This window comes from Gekko japonicus, unplaced genomic scaffold (genome assembly GCF_001447785.1).
Source record: "Gekko japonicus isolate JY-2015 unplaced genomic scaffold, Gekko_japonicus_V1.1 scaffold849, whole genome shotgun sequence".
NCBI classification, from domain to species: domain Eukaryota; kingdom Metazoa; phylum Chordata; class Lepidosauria; order Squamata; family Gekkonidae; genus Gekko; species Gekko japonicus.
The window spans coordinates 700,930-720,853 of NW_015163112.1; the positions used below are offsets into that span (position 1 = coordinate 700,930).

Genomic DNA, 19,924 nt, shown 5'->3' on the forward strand with positions numbered 1-19,924 from the left:
GGGGGGATAACAGCATTCCAACATGAAATTCTCTGAGTGTGAAGTAATTGTCTAAGGAAAAACACACACATGATTCTCTTGCATGCGTAACATAGAAACACATTGTGTTAATGTAATGCAGTTTTCTTGCAAGACTCAGAATACACATGGAGAATCGTATATTGGAAAGGGCACTCTGCTTCCCCCAAATGTCTCGGGGGAGCTCCAGAGCGGTGTCTGTGAGCTCAGCGTGCTTGGAGAAGTTGGGGGGGGATTCTTTAGGGGTGCCACGGCATACTTCCTTGCCCAAACTGGCTGTTGTTCATTTTCGTGTAACGCAGCCTTGAGGATAAAGTTCATGAAAGTCATTCCTAACCCACCTGCCCGTGCTCCTGTTAATCATTTGTGGCATGCTGACCATCCAAAAAGACAGAATAAGAGACTTTCCCCCCCATTTACAAAAACGCCTTCTTTCTGCTTGCCTGGAGGCCATTCTTGCTCTGTGCAAATGACCATATAAATGCCTGTCTGCCAGGCCTGGTCTAGTGTGCCCCTAACCAGTACCCCACCGGTTCTAATGTCAGCCCAGCTGTGAATTTATTGACCAATCCGGGGGAAATGAGCTGCATCCCTCCCTGCCCAATCTGAAGCAGGGCACTGATAATATTGGCCTTGCCCTACAGGAAGGTTGTAAGGCTGGTTTAATGAGATTCCGGTCAAGATCTGGGGGTAAAAAATGAGTGGGGCCCTTGCCCTCCTTCCTGATCTAGCCCACTGCACCCGTCCCCCAATGACCTTGTGAGCAGAGTCCAACCCCCCCTCCCCGATTCTTAGCTTCCAAGGATGTGCAATTAACCAAGCTAATTTCCAGAACCTGCCAAAGATAACAAAATGCCTTGGTAAAACACTACCATTGAGCAAACCGCTGCAGTGCAGTCCTGTTAAAAAGCCAGGGGGAAATGATCCGGAGAAGAAAAAGCTATCAGCTGCTTATGCTGTGTTGCAGAAAAGTGCCCGGTACCTGCATCATGAACTGCCTGTCCGCATCGCGCACCGCATCAAAGGCTTTCGGAGACTCCCCTTCATCATTGGCTGTAACCCCACCATCCTCCACGTGGTACGTATGAGACGTGGGCTGGAAGAGCAGCGGCCAAAGGGATGAACAGTAATCTAGGGATGGTGTTGGAACAAGTGCAGGGAACAGCCAGGGGGTCCACAAGACATAGTGATGCAACAGACAAAGGGAGTTTTTTAACTCAGAACCTCATACCGTGGAAATGTTGTTTGGCTTCTACTGCAGACCAACACCGCCTCCCACCTGACAACACACAGTTTGTTTTTGCAGTGAGCTGAGTCCGTGCTCCTTGTCAGCAAGAAGAGTGGGTCTTTTTTCCACATAGCACAAATTTATCAGTCCCGCTGCTGCCCCTTTCCTCCCCCCCCCCAATGGGAATTAGAACCCTGGAGCCGTCGTCCGATTCCCTGTAATGCAGTGGATCTAACTACTGTTGTGTAATAGTTAAAGGTGGGCTGTGAGTTGTGATGTTGCTGGTTCAGTTTCCTGTTCAGCCACAGCTGATTGGCCTTGGGGAAACTGGCCTTTGAACCCCCATCTGAGATTATGATGCTTTACGACAACCCTGCAGAGTAGATCTGTGAGAATTACAGATCCAGGTGGGTGGCTGGGTTGGACTGAAGCAGTAGAACAAATCTTGAGTCCAGTGGGGCACCTTTAAGACCAACGAAGGTTTATTCAAGGTATCACTCTAGCCGGATATAGGTACCACCTCAGAACCACCTTATAAATATTTTCTTTAAAAGCCGTTGCTCTTGTAATTTTCATATTAGTGGAAATGTTGTTGGGCTTCTACTGCAGACCAACACCGCCTCCCACCTGACAACACACAGTTTGTTTTTGCAGTGAGCTGAGTCCGTGCTCCTTGTCAGCAAGAAGAGTGGGTCTTTTTTCCACATAGCACAAATTTATCAGTCCCGCTGCTGCCCCTTTCCTCCCCCCCCCCAATGGGAATTAGAACCCTGGAGCCGTCGTCCGATTCCCTGTAATGCAGTGGATCTAACTACTGTTGTGTAATAGTTAAAGGTGGGCTGTGAGTTGTGATGTTGCTGGTTCAGTTTCCTGTTCAGCCACAGCTGATTGGCCTTGGGGAAGCTGGCCTTTGAACCCCCAGCTGAGATTATGATGCTTTACTGGCCTTGGGGAAGCTGGCCTTTGAACCCCCATCTGAGATTATGATGCTTTACGACAACCCTGCAGAGTAGATCTGTGAGAATTACAGATCCAGGTGGGTGGCTGGGTTGGACTGAAGCAGTAGAACAAATCTTGAGTCCAGTGGGGCACCTTTAAGACCAACGAAGGTTTATTCAAGGTATGAGCTTTTGTGTGCATGCACACTTTTTCAGATCCATTGGAATGGAAGGTGACAGTTCAAACTTATAGACAGGCTGAGCGGCAAATTGGCATGTCACATGATGAAGATGTTTTAAGATATGCGAAGACAAAACTAAATAACAAGCTAAGGATATACGGTTTTGATTTAATTAAGGGGTGGCAAAAACAGTGAGGCCTTACAGTGAGAATGACGGAGAGAACTGTGCAGAGTACTTTCAGGCAAAGTCCTGTGGAAGTATCGAGTACGCTTCTTTCCCCCCGAATTGGTTAGGATTACCGGCTCCTCCTCCTCCTTGTCATTTAAAAAACATTAGCTATCACAACCTTCCCAGAAGCTAGCAAGAGGATCCAAGAAGTTGATTCTTTAGCACTGAATATTTGTTGTCATCCGTGTGTCCGCTTTAGTCATTCCTGTCCTCTCTTTATTTCTTCAGCATGAACTTTACATTCGAGCCTTCCAGAAACTGAGTGAATTTCCCCCAGTAAGTATGTGTCGGGTCACAGAGCACTAAAAGCAGAGACATCTCAAGAGTCCTGCCCAATTGTTTTGTGTGTGTTTACTTGGGTTTTTTAGTTTCAGTCATTTTTCAGGTGTGTTTTTATTATGCTTGTAAAGCTGCCTTATGGAGCTGCGGTGGCTCAAGTGGTTAAGACACTGAACTGCAGGCTGTGGAAGGTCAGTAGTTCAGCAGTTCGAGACCCAGGTGCCGCATGATGGAGTGAGCTCCCATCTCTAGTTCCAGCTCCTGCCAACCTAGCAGTTCGAAAGCAAGAAATTGCAAGGAGATAAATAGGTACCACTTCGGTGGGAAGGTAACAGCGTTCCATGCGCCTTGGTGTTTAGTCATGCCGGCCACATGATCACGGAAACGTCTTCGGACAGCGCTGGCTCTTCGGCTTTGAAACGGAGATGAGCACCGCAACCCTAGAGTTGGACTCGACTGGCTTTCGAGCAAGGGAACCTTTACCTTTTAAAGCTGCCTTGGTGGCTTTGATTGGGAAGAAAGCCAAGAGTCAGTGTGGGGTTGTGGTTAAGTGTCGGACTAGGTTCTGGTCAACCTGGGTTCTAATCCCCGCTTGCACCATGGAAGCCCACTGGGTGACTTTGGGCCAGTCACGCTCTTTCAGCCTGACCTACCTCACAGGGTTGTTGCAAGGATGAAACGGAGGAGAAGGGAACGATGGAAGCCCCTTTGGGTAGGAAGACGGGGTACAAATAAATCCAATAAAATGAAGAAAGGCCGCGTGCAGATGTTGCAAAGAAATAAATAATATAGGATCGCCAAAATGTAACTGCACTACCAGATTTTATTTTTTAAAGCGGAGTCTGCGGGTGTGATAGCAAATTGCAATGCAGATTCTGTAAATGTTTCTTTCTCGTGTGTGTTTTATACTGCTGTTCCACGACTGCCATCAACTGCTGTTAGTACAGTGCTGTTTCCAGCCTGGGGTAGCAGTGTCGTGCCACTGGGTGCTTCTATTTATTTAGAAAACTGGTGTCCCGGCTGCTGGAGGCAGCCCAGGACTGAAACAGTGAAGCACGCCAATAACAATGACAAGCTAATAAAAACAGATGTTGGAAGTGGGACTGTTGTCTTTCGAGGGGCTTGTTAGTTCTGGACTAAGTGGGATGGAACAGCGTCATCCTCTTTCGTCTGAATGCACGTTTTCTTCCCTGCTTGCCGCTGTCTCTCCCCGCCTTCTCCTCTGACAGATCGCAGACAACGAGTCCGAGGCCCAGTATTGCAAACTGGTCCGGCAGCTTCTTGACGACCACAAGGACGTGGTGACGCTGCTGGCCGAGGGCTTGCGGGAGTGTCGCAAGCACATCCAGGTAACTCTGACCTGGACTTCCCCAGCCCTGTTGGGTGGATCGGGGGGAGGGGACTTCACTGCTCTAGGAAGCCTCTGATACGGGGATGAAGACCCACTGTGGGCTTGAAAGGAAGAGGCCAAGCAGGAGACTAGGAGGGGCTGGTGCCGGGAAGGCTGCGGGTTCTCAGGACCAATGCTCCCTCTAAGCTGTGGAGTCTCGTGAGCAAAAATCCAACTTGGCAAGCCACTGGCCTTAAAGTTGTGAGCGAGCGATTTGGCTGCTGCATAGATTAGTTTGCTCTGGAGCCCTCCTTCCTGAGCTGAGACAAAAAGCTGTGAGCTGGGGGCTAAACAACTATGAGCTAGCTCACACTAACTCAGCTCAGAGGGAACACTGCGAGTCAGGACTCCTGGGAAGTTTCCTCAGCTTTGCCACAGGTTCTGGGTTCAGACTTGCCTTTAACCTGAAGTGGGTGGGGGCACAAAACGACGGGCCTGTCTGTTTCCCCTGGCATGACAGCTTCTAAAACATCCCACAGAGAAGCAGGGAAGGGAAGCAGAAGTTTCCTCAGCTCTGCCACAGGTTCTGGGTTCAGACTTGCCTTTAACCTGAAGTGGGTGGGGGCACAAAACGACGGGCCTGTCTGTTTCCCCTGGCATGACAGCTTCTAAAACATCCCACAGAGAAGCAGGGAAGGGAAGCAGGAATAGCACTCTGAGGAGACAATGGCCAGTGCTTATGGAGCCTGGTGGTTTTGCTCTGAAACATGTTGACTTTCCTGTCCCCATCCCAGGATGAAAAGCTGATCCGCTCTTTCCTGGACAAGACGCTCACTTCCCGCCTGGGCATCCGGATGTTGGCCACTCACCACCTCGCGTTGCATGAGGACAAGGTGCCGTTTTTATTTGCTTTTTATGAATAGTTCTGCTTTACACCCGTTTTGGTGTAGATTTTACGTGTATTCTACATCAGCTGCGTATCAAGTGTTTTTTTCTGTTTTTTATGCATAAATATATTGTGCCCATAAACACACACAATGAGTGAAAGTATATATATACTTAAATTTTAAAAAACAAAATAGCATAATCCCCTTTGATAAATGCTGGTGACCCCATGCCAGCCCATGGGCTGGGAAATAAGGCTACCCTGAGACGGGGGGGAGGGGAGTTTTTGTATACTCAAAAGGGTTCCCCAGCTGTGCAGGCTTGTTTTGTACAATGGAAGAAATAAAAATCTCCCTGAGGAGGGTTCTGCGTAAGCAAAGCCTGAACAGGATCCTTGAAGCCCTGAAAAGTCTTGACAGTCTGGTGGATGGGGGAGGGGAGAGGGTGGCAGTTGGGCGAACGCTGAATGTGGCAGTTGGCCTGAGCTGAGGGAGGCTCTGAGAGATGAAAGAGATTATTATGATTATCATACGGCATTTGTGTGTAGTATAGCCAGGAGATCCTAAGATTGTCTGGCAGCCAGAAGTTCCAGCTCTTTTAGTGTTATGCACCACTAGGCTGCAAGCTAGACTTGTTTTTAAGGCAAGAGACATCTCAGAGGCGGTTTGCCATTGCCTTCCTCTGCGTCACGACCCTGGTATTCTTTGGAGGTCTCCCGTCCAAATACAAGCCAGGGCCGACCCTGCTTAGCTTCCGAGATCTGAAGAGATCAGGCTAGCCTGGGGTATTCAGGTCAGGACAAAGGAAACACACAGGCTGATGTTTGAGACTGAAAATGGGTGGGGGTGGGGAAATCGCATTGATAAGCAATGACAGGCAGTAATTGGCAGAGAAGAATGAAGAATAAAAATGTCCGCGTTGAACAGAGAAAAGGAGGAGAGGGACCAAAATGGTTCAAAGGAATGAAGAAGGAAAAGGTTGCACCTAAGGAAAGAATGATGGTAACTGTGTGAAGGGAGAGGGGGAAAGCTGGAAGACTGGGGAGAAACTAGAAGACTGGCCTTGTTGGGGAGAGGCTGAGAACACCCCCTCAGTTTGTATGGCTGCAGGTGTGAGAGGATGCAGGTGTTCAGTCCCTCAACCGGGGTAACACGTTGCCCTTACTGGTGGAGCACCTTGGCACAGTGCAAGCCGATTAACCACAACAAAGTATCTTTATATGGTTTCTGAAATAAAACCAGACCTTTTTCTTTCTTGTCTCATGGGGCTATATGTACAGAATGGAATTGTGGAGGTGAGTTTGCCAATCTGTTATCAGGCTCGGAAAAAGCAGTTGTTGGGGTCTTCATTGTTCTAGTCTTGAACTCTGACATTTTAAATTTTCTTTATGTTTTCCTGCAGCCAGACTTTGTTGGGATTATATGCACCCGGCTGTCCCCGAAGAAAATAATTGAGAAATGGGTCGATTTTGCCAGGTACTACTGTTGCTTTTTTGAAGGAATTTGTTCGGTCAGATGTCTTGCTTCCCCCCTGTGGCCGCATGATGCCATGCCACCTTTTGCATTCTGCTGCCTTTGCCTGAGCAGCCGCGTAGATGTTTTGTCTGTGTTTGTGGCTGCTGTTTTGTGGGCGAGTCAATTAGGCACATGACACTAAGGCACGATGTCTGGCCAATCTTTATTTTAACTGTTAAGCAAAACATTTAGTTAAAAACTGTGGAATGCAAATGGTCACCTGGATAAAGTCTGGGAGAAAGCAGTTACCCCCAGCACTGGTGCAGTTCAGAAGTGTTCGTGGTAAAATGTGGCTTCCCAGATCAGAAGCTCTCTTTTCCCTAGACAGCTGTAAGTCTGGGTTTAGGTGACGCTTACAGATATGGATGACGTTCTCTTAGGTAAGGGAACTGCTCCAAGTTCCCTGTATACTGTTTTCATGCCGTTTGCGAGATCCAGGTTATGTGCACCGCTTGGGCAAAACCAAGTGAAAGTATGGATTGGGGAGACTGGATTGGACCTGCTGTTTATTCCGGAGGAAGTATGTGTGACCGAGAGAGAGACATCTGAAGTGAGTTGCTTCTTTGCTGATCTCGTTTTCGTGTTTCCTTCAGGCGCCTGTGTGAGCACAAGTACGGGAACGCTCCACGGGTGCGGATCAATGGACACGTGGCCGCCCGCTTCCCTTTCATCCCCATGCCTCTGGACTACATCCTTCCAGAGCTGCTCAAGAATGCTATGCGGTGAGCACACTTTCTCTCCCCCCCGCTCCCTTTTTGCAGAGGCAGCCCATCTGCTAGGCTGCCCTGCACTGTTGCCTGTGCTGCTGCCAGTGGCTCCAGAACATAAGAACATAAGAGATGCCAATGTTGGATCAGGCCAAAGGCCCATCCAGTCCAACACTCTGTATCACACAGTGGCCAGAAATACCAGGTGCCATCAGGAGGTCCACCAGTGGGGCCAGGACGAGGCCACCCTGGCCGGCCACCAGCCAGCACTGGCCTCACTTGCTTGCTGATGCAGCAGAAGAAAGTGGGGAGGGAGAATTTTATCCGAATCCAGAAGTGACACCACTTCTGGCGACACTCTAGGTATCCCCAAAACCTCTATGGTCTTTACCATAAAAATGTTGGAGATTCCTATAGCGTCACCTGGAAGTGGTTTCACTTCTGGGTTCTGACACCATACCTCCCCCCCTACTTTCTACTGCCACTTTGGCAGTAAGTGAGTCCCTCGCTACCTGGCAGGAAGGGAGCTTTTTGGCTGCTCTGCCTGGGGCACAGGAAGCCCTTGGACCAGTCCCTGCTCTTTGCCAGCTGGCATGTGAAATCCAGCCCCGCCTCTGTGCGGAAAATAGTGTATGTGGAACCTTCCCTTTAAAAAGTGTGGCGTTTTGAGTAGAGATGTGAAGGCCCGGAAAAAAAACGGAAAATTTTGGGGAAAAACCGTTTTCCTCCCCGTTTTTTTCCCTGAAGCCTTTTTTGTTTTTTTACGAAAAATTGGAAAAATTGAAAAAAGAAAAGAAAAGGAAAAAAATTGATTATGGAACGTTTTATTTTAACATGATGAATAAAATATTTTAAGACAAGATGTTCAAATATTTTCCAAATCATTTCTAAAAAAATATATAGATGGTATCAGATTGATCTAATTTCTGTGTACTGAGGACAAGCAAGTCCTAGGTTACAAACTGAACTCTCCGATGCAAGAACAAGATGCATTTCTTCCTTTAGGAGGTGCTATTGTCAGAAGAAAATAAAAAGGTTTCAGTTTTGTTTTTGCATGTGGGTGGGTATTCTGTTTGTAATAATTGTTTGGATACACTATATTTTTAATATGCTAGTTGTGATAATTTCATGCCAAGTAAAAATGTCCATAGTCATATTTTATGTTCCTAAAGTAACAGAATGACTTTCAATCTAGAAAAGACAAAAGAAATGCTAATGTAGCATTTTTTTCAATTTTTCCACAAATTTCCGTTTCCCCCCGAAAAAAACTGGGGGGAAAACGGGTTTTTTTCCGAGCTTCAAAATTTCCGGAAATTTTACATCTCTAGTTTTGAGAAAGCTAAAAACGAGTGGATCAGAAGGACAATTTGGTGCCAAGTGTTCTACTCTTGGGCATTGCCTGTTGTGGAAATTCACTGGGCATGAGGTGGTTAAAGAACTGCCGTATTTAAACAAGTTAGGTGCCCTGTCACGTCTGCAAAATTGAGATGGTTATTCCAGTACAGTGATGACACTATCCATGGTGGTGGTGATGAAAATCTGAACTGTCTTCTTGGGCCTTGCACTGCTGTTGACTGAGGTGTTTGGACCCAGGTGGGTGCAGGGCAGGCAGGAAAGACAACAGAGAAACAGAGTCAGGCAGGACCCAGGAAAGAGCTGTATGAAGAAGAGCAGAAAAGCAAGGTTCGGAAAAATAGGCAGAGAGGGGGAGAGAGGGACAGATGGCCTGGAGCTGTGGAGATAAGAGGCTGAAGTTTTCGTGCTGATCAGAAATAACCTGCCAAAGTCTTTGATGCAGGAACTCCGACGGCGGAGGAACAGACGGCAAGTCTTCGTTCTGGGTTGTGAAAGAGGAAGGCAGAGAGTGGTGCTGGGCTGCTGTTGCGTGTGGGTGAAGGTTTAAATTTTGGCTGTTCTTTCAGGGCCACCATGGAGTCTCACCTGGACACGCCCTACAATGTGCCAGACATCGTCATCACCATTGCCAACAATGACATTGACTTGATCATAAGGTGCAGTTTGGATGGGACCTCTTCCAGCACAGATAACACTTCCCACCCACCCCCAGAGGCCACCACTGTGGCTGATTGTAATGATTTCTGCCTCTCACCTGGATTTTTTCCCTCCAACTCTATGTAATGTTTTGTAGTTCCAGGCAATTTGACAGTAGGGACCAGATTTCCTAGGCATTTCTGAATCCACAAGGTCCTAATTTGGGGGTGGGCTACCGAAGATTCCTTCCCCTGAGTGGAGAAGTGTATGGCTGAATCTCATTTGCCGTGTTCTTGCTTATTCACTTGTTAGAACGTTGGTTTGTTTAAGGGGGGGAGGGGGGAAAGAGAGATTGATTGTAGATCTGGGAATAATTCAGAGGAAGGGCAACCAAAGTGGTTGAGAAGTGAGAGTACCTTCCCTATGGTGAGAGACGCCGTAAAAAGAAGAGTATTTTTAATTTCAAACAATGATATTGGTGGAGCATGATACAGTCCTACAGCAATACACATTGTGTGAAGGGACTGGACACAGAGCCTTTTTCTTCCTCTTCCATAATACTAGAACATTCAAGAGGGAATTAGATAAACATTTGGAGCAGAAGTCCATTGGTGGCTGTTAGCCACAAAGTATAGATAGGAACTCTCAGTCTGGGCCAAGTGATGCTCCGTATTCTTGGTGCCTGGGGGGGGGGGGCAACAGTGGGAGGGCTTCTAGTGTCTTGGCCAAATTGGTGGACCTCCTGACGGCACCTGATATTTTTGGCCACAGTGTGACAGAGTGTTGGATTGGATGGGCCATTGGCCTGATCCAACATTGGCTTCTCTTACCTTCTTAACTCAGGGTCATCCTGTGAAACTGATAAGTAGTAGGTAGATTCAAGACAAATAAAAATGCAGCACTTCTTTTTGGAACATATTCCAATTCTTAGTATTTGCTGTTGCAAGATGCGGTGATGTCAGTTTAAATGATTTTTAAAGTATTGTGGCAGAAAGGTCTGTCCCCAGCTACGAGCCATGCTGTCCGAATAGAACCTCAGGGTCCACGGACACTGAACCTCTGAATGCTAGTTGCTGGGGATACAACAGTAGGATTTCCTGAATGCCCAGCCTGAAGTCATCTGGTTGGTCGCTAGAGGAAATGGGATGCTGGACTAGATGGTTATTTTGGCTTGATCCAGGATACCTTGGTGGTATTGTGGCAGGTGGGAGACGAGAAGGGAAGAAATACTGTAAACGATGATCCACGGCTTCGAACATCATGACCCCTTTTTCCTTCCGGCAGGATTTCAGACCGAGGTGCCGGGATCCCTCATGACCACGTAGACAAGGTGACCGATTATCACTTCACCACAGCTGAAGCGAGTGCCCAAGATCCCCGCATTAATACCGTGTTTGGCACCATGGTGGAAATGGGGAACAGCGGCCAATCAGGGCCCATGCATGGGTAAGGACGTGGTACAGAGAGGGGAAATTTCCCAGCAGCCACTGCACAAAATACACCTTTTGTGAACAAAACACATGGAAGCACGGCTCATCAGGGTCTGCGTTCTCCACTCAGACTGGCAGCAGCTCTCTAGGGTCTCAGGCAGAGGTCAGAGGTCTGCCACCTGGTTGTCTTAACTGGAGACGCTAGAGATTGAAACCAGGACCTTCGGCCGGCCAAGCAGATGCTGTACCCCTGAGCCAGGGCTCCTCCCCCTTCTACACCCACCCCATCTCCTGTCAGAAGGAGCGCTAAAGAGAGGCTGATGAACCTCTATTGCTGTCGCCTCATCATCAGTGTTCCCTCTAAGCTGAGTTAGTGTGAGCTAGCTCACAGTTTTTTAGCCTCCAGCTCACAGATTGTTGTCTTTGCTCAGGACGGATGGCTCCGGAGCAAACTAATTTATGCAGTAGCTAAGTTACTCGCTCACAACTTTAATGCCAGTAGCTTTCTGTGCCAGTAGCTTTCTATGAATTTTTGCTTTCTAGAATTTTTGCTCACAAGACTCCACAGCTTAGAGGGAGCATTGCTCATCATATGTGCTGTTTTGAGACATCGCCAGGCATCTGCCCCTTGCCCTTTTGAATTAATAACTGCAGTCTGAAAGACTAGAAGGGCACCAGACAAAAAATGAAATATTTGCCATGCTGAAAATTGAACTTTCTATTCTCTGTCTATTGCCAGACGGCTACTCTTAAAAGTACCATGGGTCACCTTGCCCTTACTGCATTTTTAAAGCTTTCCTGATCATTTAAGCTTTACCAATCAGTTTTTAAAGCTTTCCTCAAGTGCCGGTGCCCCACCCCCCCATTCAGCCCCACAGAGATCTGTGGGATAAAACCCAACTGTAACAGACTCGGTCCTCTCCAGGGCCACAGTCTGGGGTTCAAGGAACAGCTAGCACAAGTAATTAACCAAGTTAGTCTGCCACCAGATAACTTTTAAGAGTTCCCAACAGGGCTGGAGCAAAGTTACCAAAATCTCCAGGCTTGACACAGGAACACAACTCAAAGAACAAGTCTGCAGTCTCCACCACAGGCTTGAGCAAAGAGACACAATTGGTAGTAGTAGGACCTTGCAGCCCAAGACGCAAGACTTAGACTTTGAAGTTCGTGGAGCCAATAACCCAAACCAAGTAAAAATATAAGTTTCTTTATTTAAGTAAATTGTGCAAAGTTATAAAACACGAGACTTTAGGCAGTGAAAGGACAAAACAATAAATCTAGGCTTTTCCAGCATAGCTAAATACTTACAAGCAATATACAAGCAGTTTACCCGCATCAGGTTCAGAAGTGCAAAAAAGTCCTGAGACACAGAGTGCAATCCCCATCAGGATGGAATCACAAGTATTCAAGGCATAGTGAGGGTTGCTTAGGAGTCTTAACCTGGCTTGGCCAAGACCCCAAAAGAATCCTACATGGTCACTAAGAACCAAAGTTCTTATAGCCAAAAGACTATGAATGATTCAGGCCTGTTAACCATTCACAGTCTTGCAAAGTGATGTCACTCTTGCTGTAACTAAGGTGACCAAAGCTATCCCATAATACTTGTTTGTGAGCTCTAGGGAATCGAAACCTAAAATTCTGAAGATGGTCCGATTCCCCCCCACACACAGGTGCATTCACTTGGGAATGTGTTAATTAATTAATGGCCCCACAGGCCAGCACACTAAGTGCTAGCAGCTGGGAGTCAAGAACATAACTCTCCTTCTTATCAGGGTCAGCTCTGTCTCTAGGGTGACTCTCAGGTGCCTCATTAGATTTACACCAGCATCTTCTAACAAGCATTCCTGGCCTAAACAGGCCTAGAAGCCTCTGACTAAAGTTTGGTCAAGTAACCTCAGCAAGCAAACAGAAAATGGTGTCTGATTTGCATTACACCAGCAATTTGCGAGCTTTATCACTGCAGATTTGTGGCCATGTTAGAACCATTTGTGTACCCTCTCAAACGTACTTGCCTCCGAAACAGTCACTCCCTGTGCTACTTCCCGCCAAGCGACACATTCCCATCCATCCTTTTTTCTCTCACAGGTTTGGCTTTGGGCTGCCGACCTCTCGTGCCTACGCTGAATACCTGGGTGGCTCGCTGACTCTCCAGTCCCTGCAGAGCATTGGCACAGACGTCTACCTTCGCCTCAGACACATCGACGGCAAAGAGGAGAGTTTTCGCATCTAGAAAGCCTTCTCTTGACAGGCTGAGCCCCTCTCAGCCGCCCAAATCAGTTCAGCATGAATTCTTGTTCTCCCGTGGATTTCTGAGAAAGCTACTCTCCTGGACACTTGGAGGCACCTGTTTCCTCTGCGGCTCCTGATAGGGCCATCGACACTTGCTAGTTGTTCTAGGCCTCTCCTTGGGCATGCTCTGTGGTTTGCAGTCCGGGTTACTGGGAGTGTCTGTGGACAAATCTATTATCTCCCTGCCCTTAAATGGGCTTATTTAAAGCCACAAAATGGCCCTTGAGGAGACCGAAATCAGTGGCCCCTGTATACACTGCCAGCTCCTTCCAGGCCCTTGCTTGGCCTAAGTGTTGTTCCTCTCTGCTGAGGGATACAAAAACTTTGGGTGAGGGAATGCTTGTACCATTGTGTGTCCTCATGGGCTCTTTTTGGAACTGAAAGGAAAGACTTGTATTGAACATGTGGTGCCACAAATTCCCCTCTTGCTCCATAATTCTGTGGTGAGGACTTCTTCTATGGCATCCTAGCTGAGGAACCAAAATTTACGCAACAGTCTTCGGGGGAGATGACTTGTCATGTTGTGCACAGTACTGAAACACCCTCTGCTTGAGGAGAGGAGACTGCCACAACACCCAAATGTTCACCGTGCAGGGTGTGATGTGGATTCCAGAATGTTCTCCCTCTTCCTTACACGGTGACGTATTTTATATCCAGTCTCTCACAGCTCAGTCTGTGTGCCGCCATAAGCTCATTGTTTTTATTGCAAGAAGCAGGACGAGGATTTTTCTCTCTTTCTTCCCACCCCCCTTTGGAGGGAAGTGGTTACAGGACAGATTCACTTTTTTTTTTTTGCTGTGATAATTCTAATTAAAAAAAATCAGATTCCAAAATCTTGCAGATATTATTGATTTGATATATGAGGAGTGGGGGTGCTAGGAGAAAAGGTAAAACGCACACAGTTGTTTTGTTGCCTCTGTTTTTTTTTATTCTGATAGCTTATATCCTGCCTTTGTCTTCTCAAACAATGACGAAGGCAGCTTGGTAATAAAATGAAGTGAAACCGCACTACGGCCCTTTCTGCGCTCTCCTTTTAGTCCATGTTAATCGCAGTGTCCTCCAAGGAATTCTGCACTAAAATCGAGTTCAACTTTCTTTTTAATCCATGTTCCCCCCCCCATTCTGCACTAAAATCAACAACTCCCCCCCCTGTTTTTCCCCCGTATTCTGCATTACACTACCTCCCTTCAGTGGTTAGCCCAGTTTCAGCCTGCTGTTGCTCCAGGGTTAGTTAGGTTTTGTTTTGTCTTGGACTTAAATTGCCTCAACTTGAAAACTCAGAGAATCCAGAGTGGCAGGCAAATGCGGAAAGAGCCTATAACGAGCGGGACCTCATAAATTCAATCAGCAGCCCAGAGCACTTGTAAAAGTCAAAGGTCCAAGGCCCCGGGAAAGTTGTGAGCAAGAAAAAGGTGCTTGGGGGCTAAATCCTGTTTGGGCAGAGGTCTTCCAGTTGTGGGGCCGGCCAGCTCCTCCACCTGATCAGGTGCTACTGTCTGTCATATGCACCGTGATGATCAAGGACAGATTCCAAACCTGTTCTTCTGCTTCACCCAACATTCTCCCAGAGCGTTGTGTTGCTTCTACTTGCCACTAGGCAGAGGCAGGTATGGAATGTTCACACGTGCCTGGCCTGGTCACTGAAGGGGAAGGAGATGTAAAGTACACGGTTTTTTCCTAAACGAGCAGGTCTTCGCCTTTCCAAAGTGCTGGCAAAGCATTGCAACGCCCTTTCTGTGAAATATGAACTAGGTCTCATTGCCTGTTCAAGGGGGTCTTAGACAGAACATTTCCATATAAAACAAGTGTGGAATACATGACTTTCAGGAAGAGTTATTTCGCTTAGAAGTGGCACTATAGAACTCTTTTTACTCTTTTACTTGATGGATTTTTGGCCGTTGTGCTGCTTGGGTAAGATTCCTTTGAGTCCCAAATCAGATCTATGGGTTGTCAGTTGGCTGTTCATGGAAATGTGCCTCGGCCTCATCTTTTTGCAAGCAGCAGAAGCAGGAATTTCCCCATAAAATACATTCTACTCAGGCTTAAGACCTTGTTTTGAGGGTTGGAAACTGACTGGCTTGATAAAACCTCTTTGTTAAGCGGGGGGCGTAGAGATTTTGGGGGGAACTAGAAATAAATTATTTTACAAAGGGTTGTGGATGCTAAGATGGGCCAGGACTCAGAGTACCGTCTGTATTTGGAGACTCTACTTTTTTTTCTTTAATTTTATTTGTATTTTATAGATTAACAAATAAAGCGAACATTACATAACAGTGCATAAGAACAGGAGGGAAATCCTGCTAAGTATAAACTGTGAATCAACTTCCAATGTGTTAAAAACATTCCTGTTTACCAATAATGAAGAAGATTAAGAACATATTGAGCCTATTGAACCTCATTTCCTAGGGGTCACTCAGCCTTTCAGTCCATACAAGAGGGTATTGAACCAATCTATGCTGTGTAACAACTGAGGTCTCAAGAAGCGTGCTGTTAAAAGTGAAACCAGGAAGTGTAGCATGAGTTATGTGGTAAAAGATCATTGTTTGACACAAGGGTCATTTCATAGAAAAAGAGGTGCAGGAGCTCATTAGCATAACTCATTAGCATAACTTATTTGCATATGCCACACCCCCTGACATCACCAGAAGTGTGTCAGACGGCAACACCCACTGCTCAGGCTCCACTGAACTGTTTTGGATTGCTAGCCATTGGGAGGGGGGGAACGTGCAAATCTGTCCTCGCGGAGGAGGGAGAGCTTGTACCTGAAAAAAACTTGGTCTTAAAGGTGCCACTGGACTGTTTTGGACCGGGGAGCGGGGGGAGGGGGGCTCTGCAACTTACCTGGCTGCTTCTTGTTCTGACTGAGGGCTGCTGGGAGCAGGGGGTGGGGCTTGTTGTATGTGCCCGCCCCCTGGGCTCTTTACTGCCAGAGCTCCGCTCCTGTGCGCTCCTGCAGGAAATGACCCCTGGTTTGACATGTATTGAAGGAAGGGGAGCCATGTCTGTACAAAGTTGGAATGTGTCTTGTGTGACCCCGACTGACCTGTAACCAGTGTAGTACTGATTTTGTCCATAATGAATTGTTCCCAGATTTTATTCCTCCCTGCTTCCAGCTTTGGGGATTTAGTTGACTTTCAAATTGTGGCAATAGTGAGCTTAGCTGCTGCAAGTAAGACTGTCATTAAGCTTGAGAGGGTCTCTTCCCCAGCCGATGGGTCTCTCAGATCATGTAGAAGGACAGTTTCCGGTTCGGGTGACGTAATGTTGGTTATTTCGTCAGTCACTTCCTCCCAGAATTTCTGTATAAGAGGACAACTCCACCAACAGTGTAAATAGTCACCCATGTCCCCACAGTTCTTCCAGCACATAGGGGAGTAAGTAGCCTTGGTACGGTGCAAGCGCTCCGATGTGTAGTGCCAGCGGGAAAATAATTTTAAAAATTGAAAACGGATATTAAAAACTCTTGATGGAGACTCTACTTTTGTGGAAAACCTAACCTGTGTTTGCAAACAGTGAGAGAAGCAGGGAGAATTCTGGGGACCAGACTATTTTTAGGGAGGAATAATATTATTGCTGGCTGACTACCATTCCATTGTTAGGTTAATGGCCTGGAATAAATGGCTGAGGTTTCCTCAGTCGGCATTCCTAGGCGATGGTTCCTTGGTAGCTCTGCTAAAGTACCCATGAGAGCTTGGCCTGAGCCACTTTTTAAAGCTCTTCCTATAAAGCATGCTGCTTTTATTGGTGTGTTCTACTGTCCCAATCCAACTATCAGAAAGGGATTTGTTCCAGGGAGTCCCAGGGTTGGGGACAGGGGAATCCAGTCGTCCTTGGGAAGGTGCTAGGGGTAGGAGAACCTCTGGCCTTCTGACAAAGCATGTCCTTGTTCTCACAGGGAGCAAAAGGTAGGAGCCCTAGATTAATACTTGATTGAAGCTTGTGGACATTGAACATTTGAATAGGGTGGGTCTGGTTTCAGAAATGATGCCCAGAGGATATAGATAGCATATTTTAGAAATGAAGTTGACACCTCTTATTTGTGAGGGCAAAGATGAGATGGCTAGACCGAGGTATTGATGCAACAGGCATGGAGTTGAATGGACTCCAGAGGGTGGTGGAGGATGGGGGGGCCTGGCGTGATGTGGTCCATGGGGTTGCAAAGAGTCGGACTCAACTGTGCGACTGAAGAACAACAACAATTTGTGAGGGCAGAGTTTAGCTTTCATGCTTAGAGGCATTCTTATGTCTGGATGGGGTGTGCGCGTGGGTTTGTGTTCCTGCCCTGCATTTGGCCTCTCACAGGCATCTGGCTGGCCCTGCATCTGACCCAGCAGGGCTGTTAGTATGTTTTAAACAGTGTGTCTGAATGAACACCTGCAGTTAATGCCTCAGGCTTACATTTTCATGATGAGTCGTGCTTTCTGGAACTCTGTGCCTGTTCCTCCTCCCCTTGAAACTAAAAGTTGCCAACTTTTAAAATCTGGCCTCTGCTCCGGTGACGAACTGAGAGTTGACTTGTGGTCATTAACAAGAGCTGCCATTTATTTGCTATGCTCTGGGAAGCTTTGCCTGCTGATTCCTGCATTGAAAGTTGCTGTTAAAGGCATCCTGTAGGCCACACACCTGATCAGTTGTTAAAAGTCTCATCATTTTTCTTTGATAGGGCTTTTTTGGTTTTTTAACACCTGCCCAACAGGCAAAACTTCAACAAGTGCAGCCTTTCTTATTTCTGCCTCTATGCCTGGAGCATCTGTACCTGTTGAATGTCATTACATCACACACAACGCCTTTTGATTCTTGCAACGGTATGACTCTTCACTCAAGTATCTCCGTAAGAACTTTATGCTTTGCAACGTGAACATTGGGTTTCACACCCCAGGAATGCTCAGGAGTTAAACTCCAACGGCCAATTCAAGTTGCCTGCTTGACAGAGAGGTAGTTAACTGGTTTGGTTAGTCCAGTCACCATTAGTTAGCAGAGTGCTTAAATAAAGCTACAAATGCAGGAGCGTCACTCTACCAGGTTACTCAGCTTACAAAGCTACACAGATCCACATTGCAAGGTTAGAAGAGAAATACTTCTCTCTTTATTACTAACTTACTGGCTAAAGGATGGAGGCGGATGGCGAGAGGCCCACCTGCCTCATGGTGCCAAGAGAGGACTGCATGTCCCTTTCTTGGTGCGTGCTGGTAGAAAGCAAGACTTCATTCAGAGTGAGAGAGATGCAGGAAAGGGAAATTGGTCCCTGAGATTACAATCTGCATATCAAAGAGGACAGTGGCAGAAGAGCAGATCTAGGAAGAATGGTCAGTGTGCCTATCTAGCTATCTAGCCTCTCTTGCCACTCAGTCTGGAGGTCTGAGGCAGGGGACATCACACCTGGAACTTCCAACAACATCTGGGTCAGATTACCAAAGCCTGTATTTGATTTCAGAAGAGGGAACTTTAAAAAAAAAGAGGGGAGTAGTAAAAAAGAAGGTGAAGGGAAAACACAAGAGAGTCAAATCCCTAGAGGATGTTCGGAAGCGGTTTAAAACCACTTTAATTGAAGTCCAAATAGAATGCATTCCACAGGTGAGGGCTCTTTTTGTAGAAAAAGCCCAGCAGGAACTCACTAGCATAATAGGCCACACCCCTGACAGCACAGCTCATTAGCATATTAGGCCACTCCCCCATGTTACCAGAAGTGTGGTCATCCAGCCACAGCCACCTTTTGGTTCTTATTCTGTTTACCTTGTTTGTTGTCAAAACGGTTTTGACAAAACCAATACAAACATCATTTTCTGTCCCCTCTATACAAAATCTTGTCTGAACCAATATCTTATGTCCAACAATTATTCCCACACTGGATTGGAATCAATTCCTAAAGGTTGCTATGGAAACCAGCTTGCTTTCCTGCAGAACTAGTACGCTGAATATGAATTTTTAGGCTTGCCAACCTACAGGTGGGGTCTGAAGATCTCCTGGAATTACAACTGAGCCCCAAACTACAGAGATCAGGTCAATGGCTGCTTTGGAAAGGGGAGTCCATGGCATTATGCCTTGCTGAGGTCCCTCGTTCCCCCAAAACCCCACCCTCCTCAGGCTCCACTCCCAAATCTCCAGGGATTTCCCCAACCTGGAGTTGGCAACCCTAGTTCACTGGCAGAACACCCCTAGGTTTGTGGATGCACTGGACGGGAGTAGTTTGTGGGCTGTGCACCAAAGGAACCAGTCCAACAAAATTTTATTCAAGGTATAAGATTTCATGTGCCACCCACACTTCTTCAGATGGAAGAAGTGTGCATGCACACAAAAGCTTATACCTTGGGTGAAACTTTGGACTCCAACTTTGTCCTGCTGGTGCAGACCAGCACCGGCTACCCAACTGAATCATTACACTATAATATTTTTTACATGCAATTATGTACTAGTGGAGTGGTTACCATGCAGAGTCTGTCCCACAGGTAAATTGATCCTGTGAACAGGCGGGCTTTACTACATCAAAGTATCACTACCATTACAAGATCGCCAATTGTTGGAAGTCAACTCCTCAGAAGCAGAAATCTCTCTTATGAGGAGGTTTAAGAACATCAACTTTGCTGGCCCATTTGTCCAAATCTCCACACGTTCAATTGTGAAACTTTGGACTCCAACTTTGTCCTGCTGCTGCAGACCAGCACCGGCTACCCACCTGAATCATTACACTATAATATTTTTTACAAGCAATTATGTACTAGTGGAGTGGTTACCATGTCTGTCCCACAGGTAAAATGATCCTGTGAACAGGCGGGCTTTACCACATCAAAGTATCACTACCTTTACAAGATCACCAATTGTTGGGAGTCAACTCCTCAGGAGCAGGAATCTCTCTTATGAGGAGGTTTAAGAACATCAACTTTGTTGGCCCATTAACGGCAGATG

General features: G+C 46.8%; 1 protein-coding gene across 1 annotated transcript in view; it reads left to right on the top strand.

Annotated features, from left to right (window-relative positions):
* BCKDK (branched chain ketoacid dehydrogenase kinase) overlaps window positions 1-14,110 on the top strand; it is a 16,074-nt gene extending 1,964 nt beyond the window's left edge. Inside the window, exons 2-10 of the mRNA XM_015406825.1 lie at window positions 986-1,096; window positions 2,824-2,871; window positions 4,104-4,223; window positions 4,999-5,097; window positions 6,491-6,564; window positions 7,197-7,325; window positions 9,233-9,322; window positions 10,587-10,748; window positions 12,818-14,110. Of these exons, the coding sequence (XP_015262311.1) occupies window positions 986-1,096; window positions 2,824-2,871; window positions 4,104-4,223; window positions 4,999-5,097; window positions 6,491-6,564; window positions 7,197-7,325; window positions 9,233-9,322; window positions 10,587-10,748; window positions 12,818-12,962 (978 nt within the window). The 3' untranslated portion in view covers window positions 12,963-14,110. The remainder of the gene's footprint in view (window positions 1-985; window positions 1,097-2,823; window positions 2,872-4,103; window positions 4,224-4,998; window positions 5,098-6,490; window positions 6,565-7,196; window positions 7,326-9,232; window positions 9,323-10,586; window positions 10,749-12,817) is intronic.
* Window positions 14,111-19,924: the final 5,814 nt, after the last annotated feature.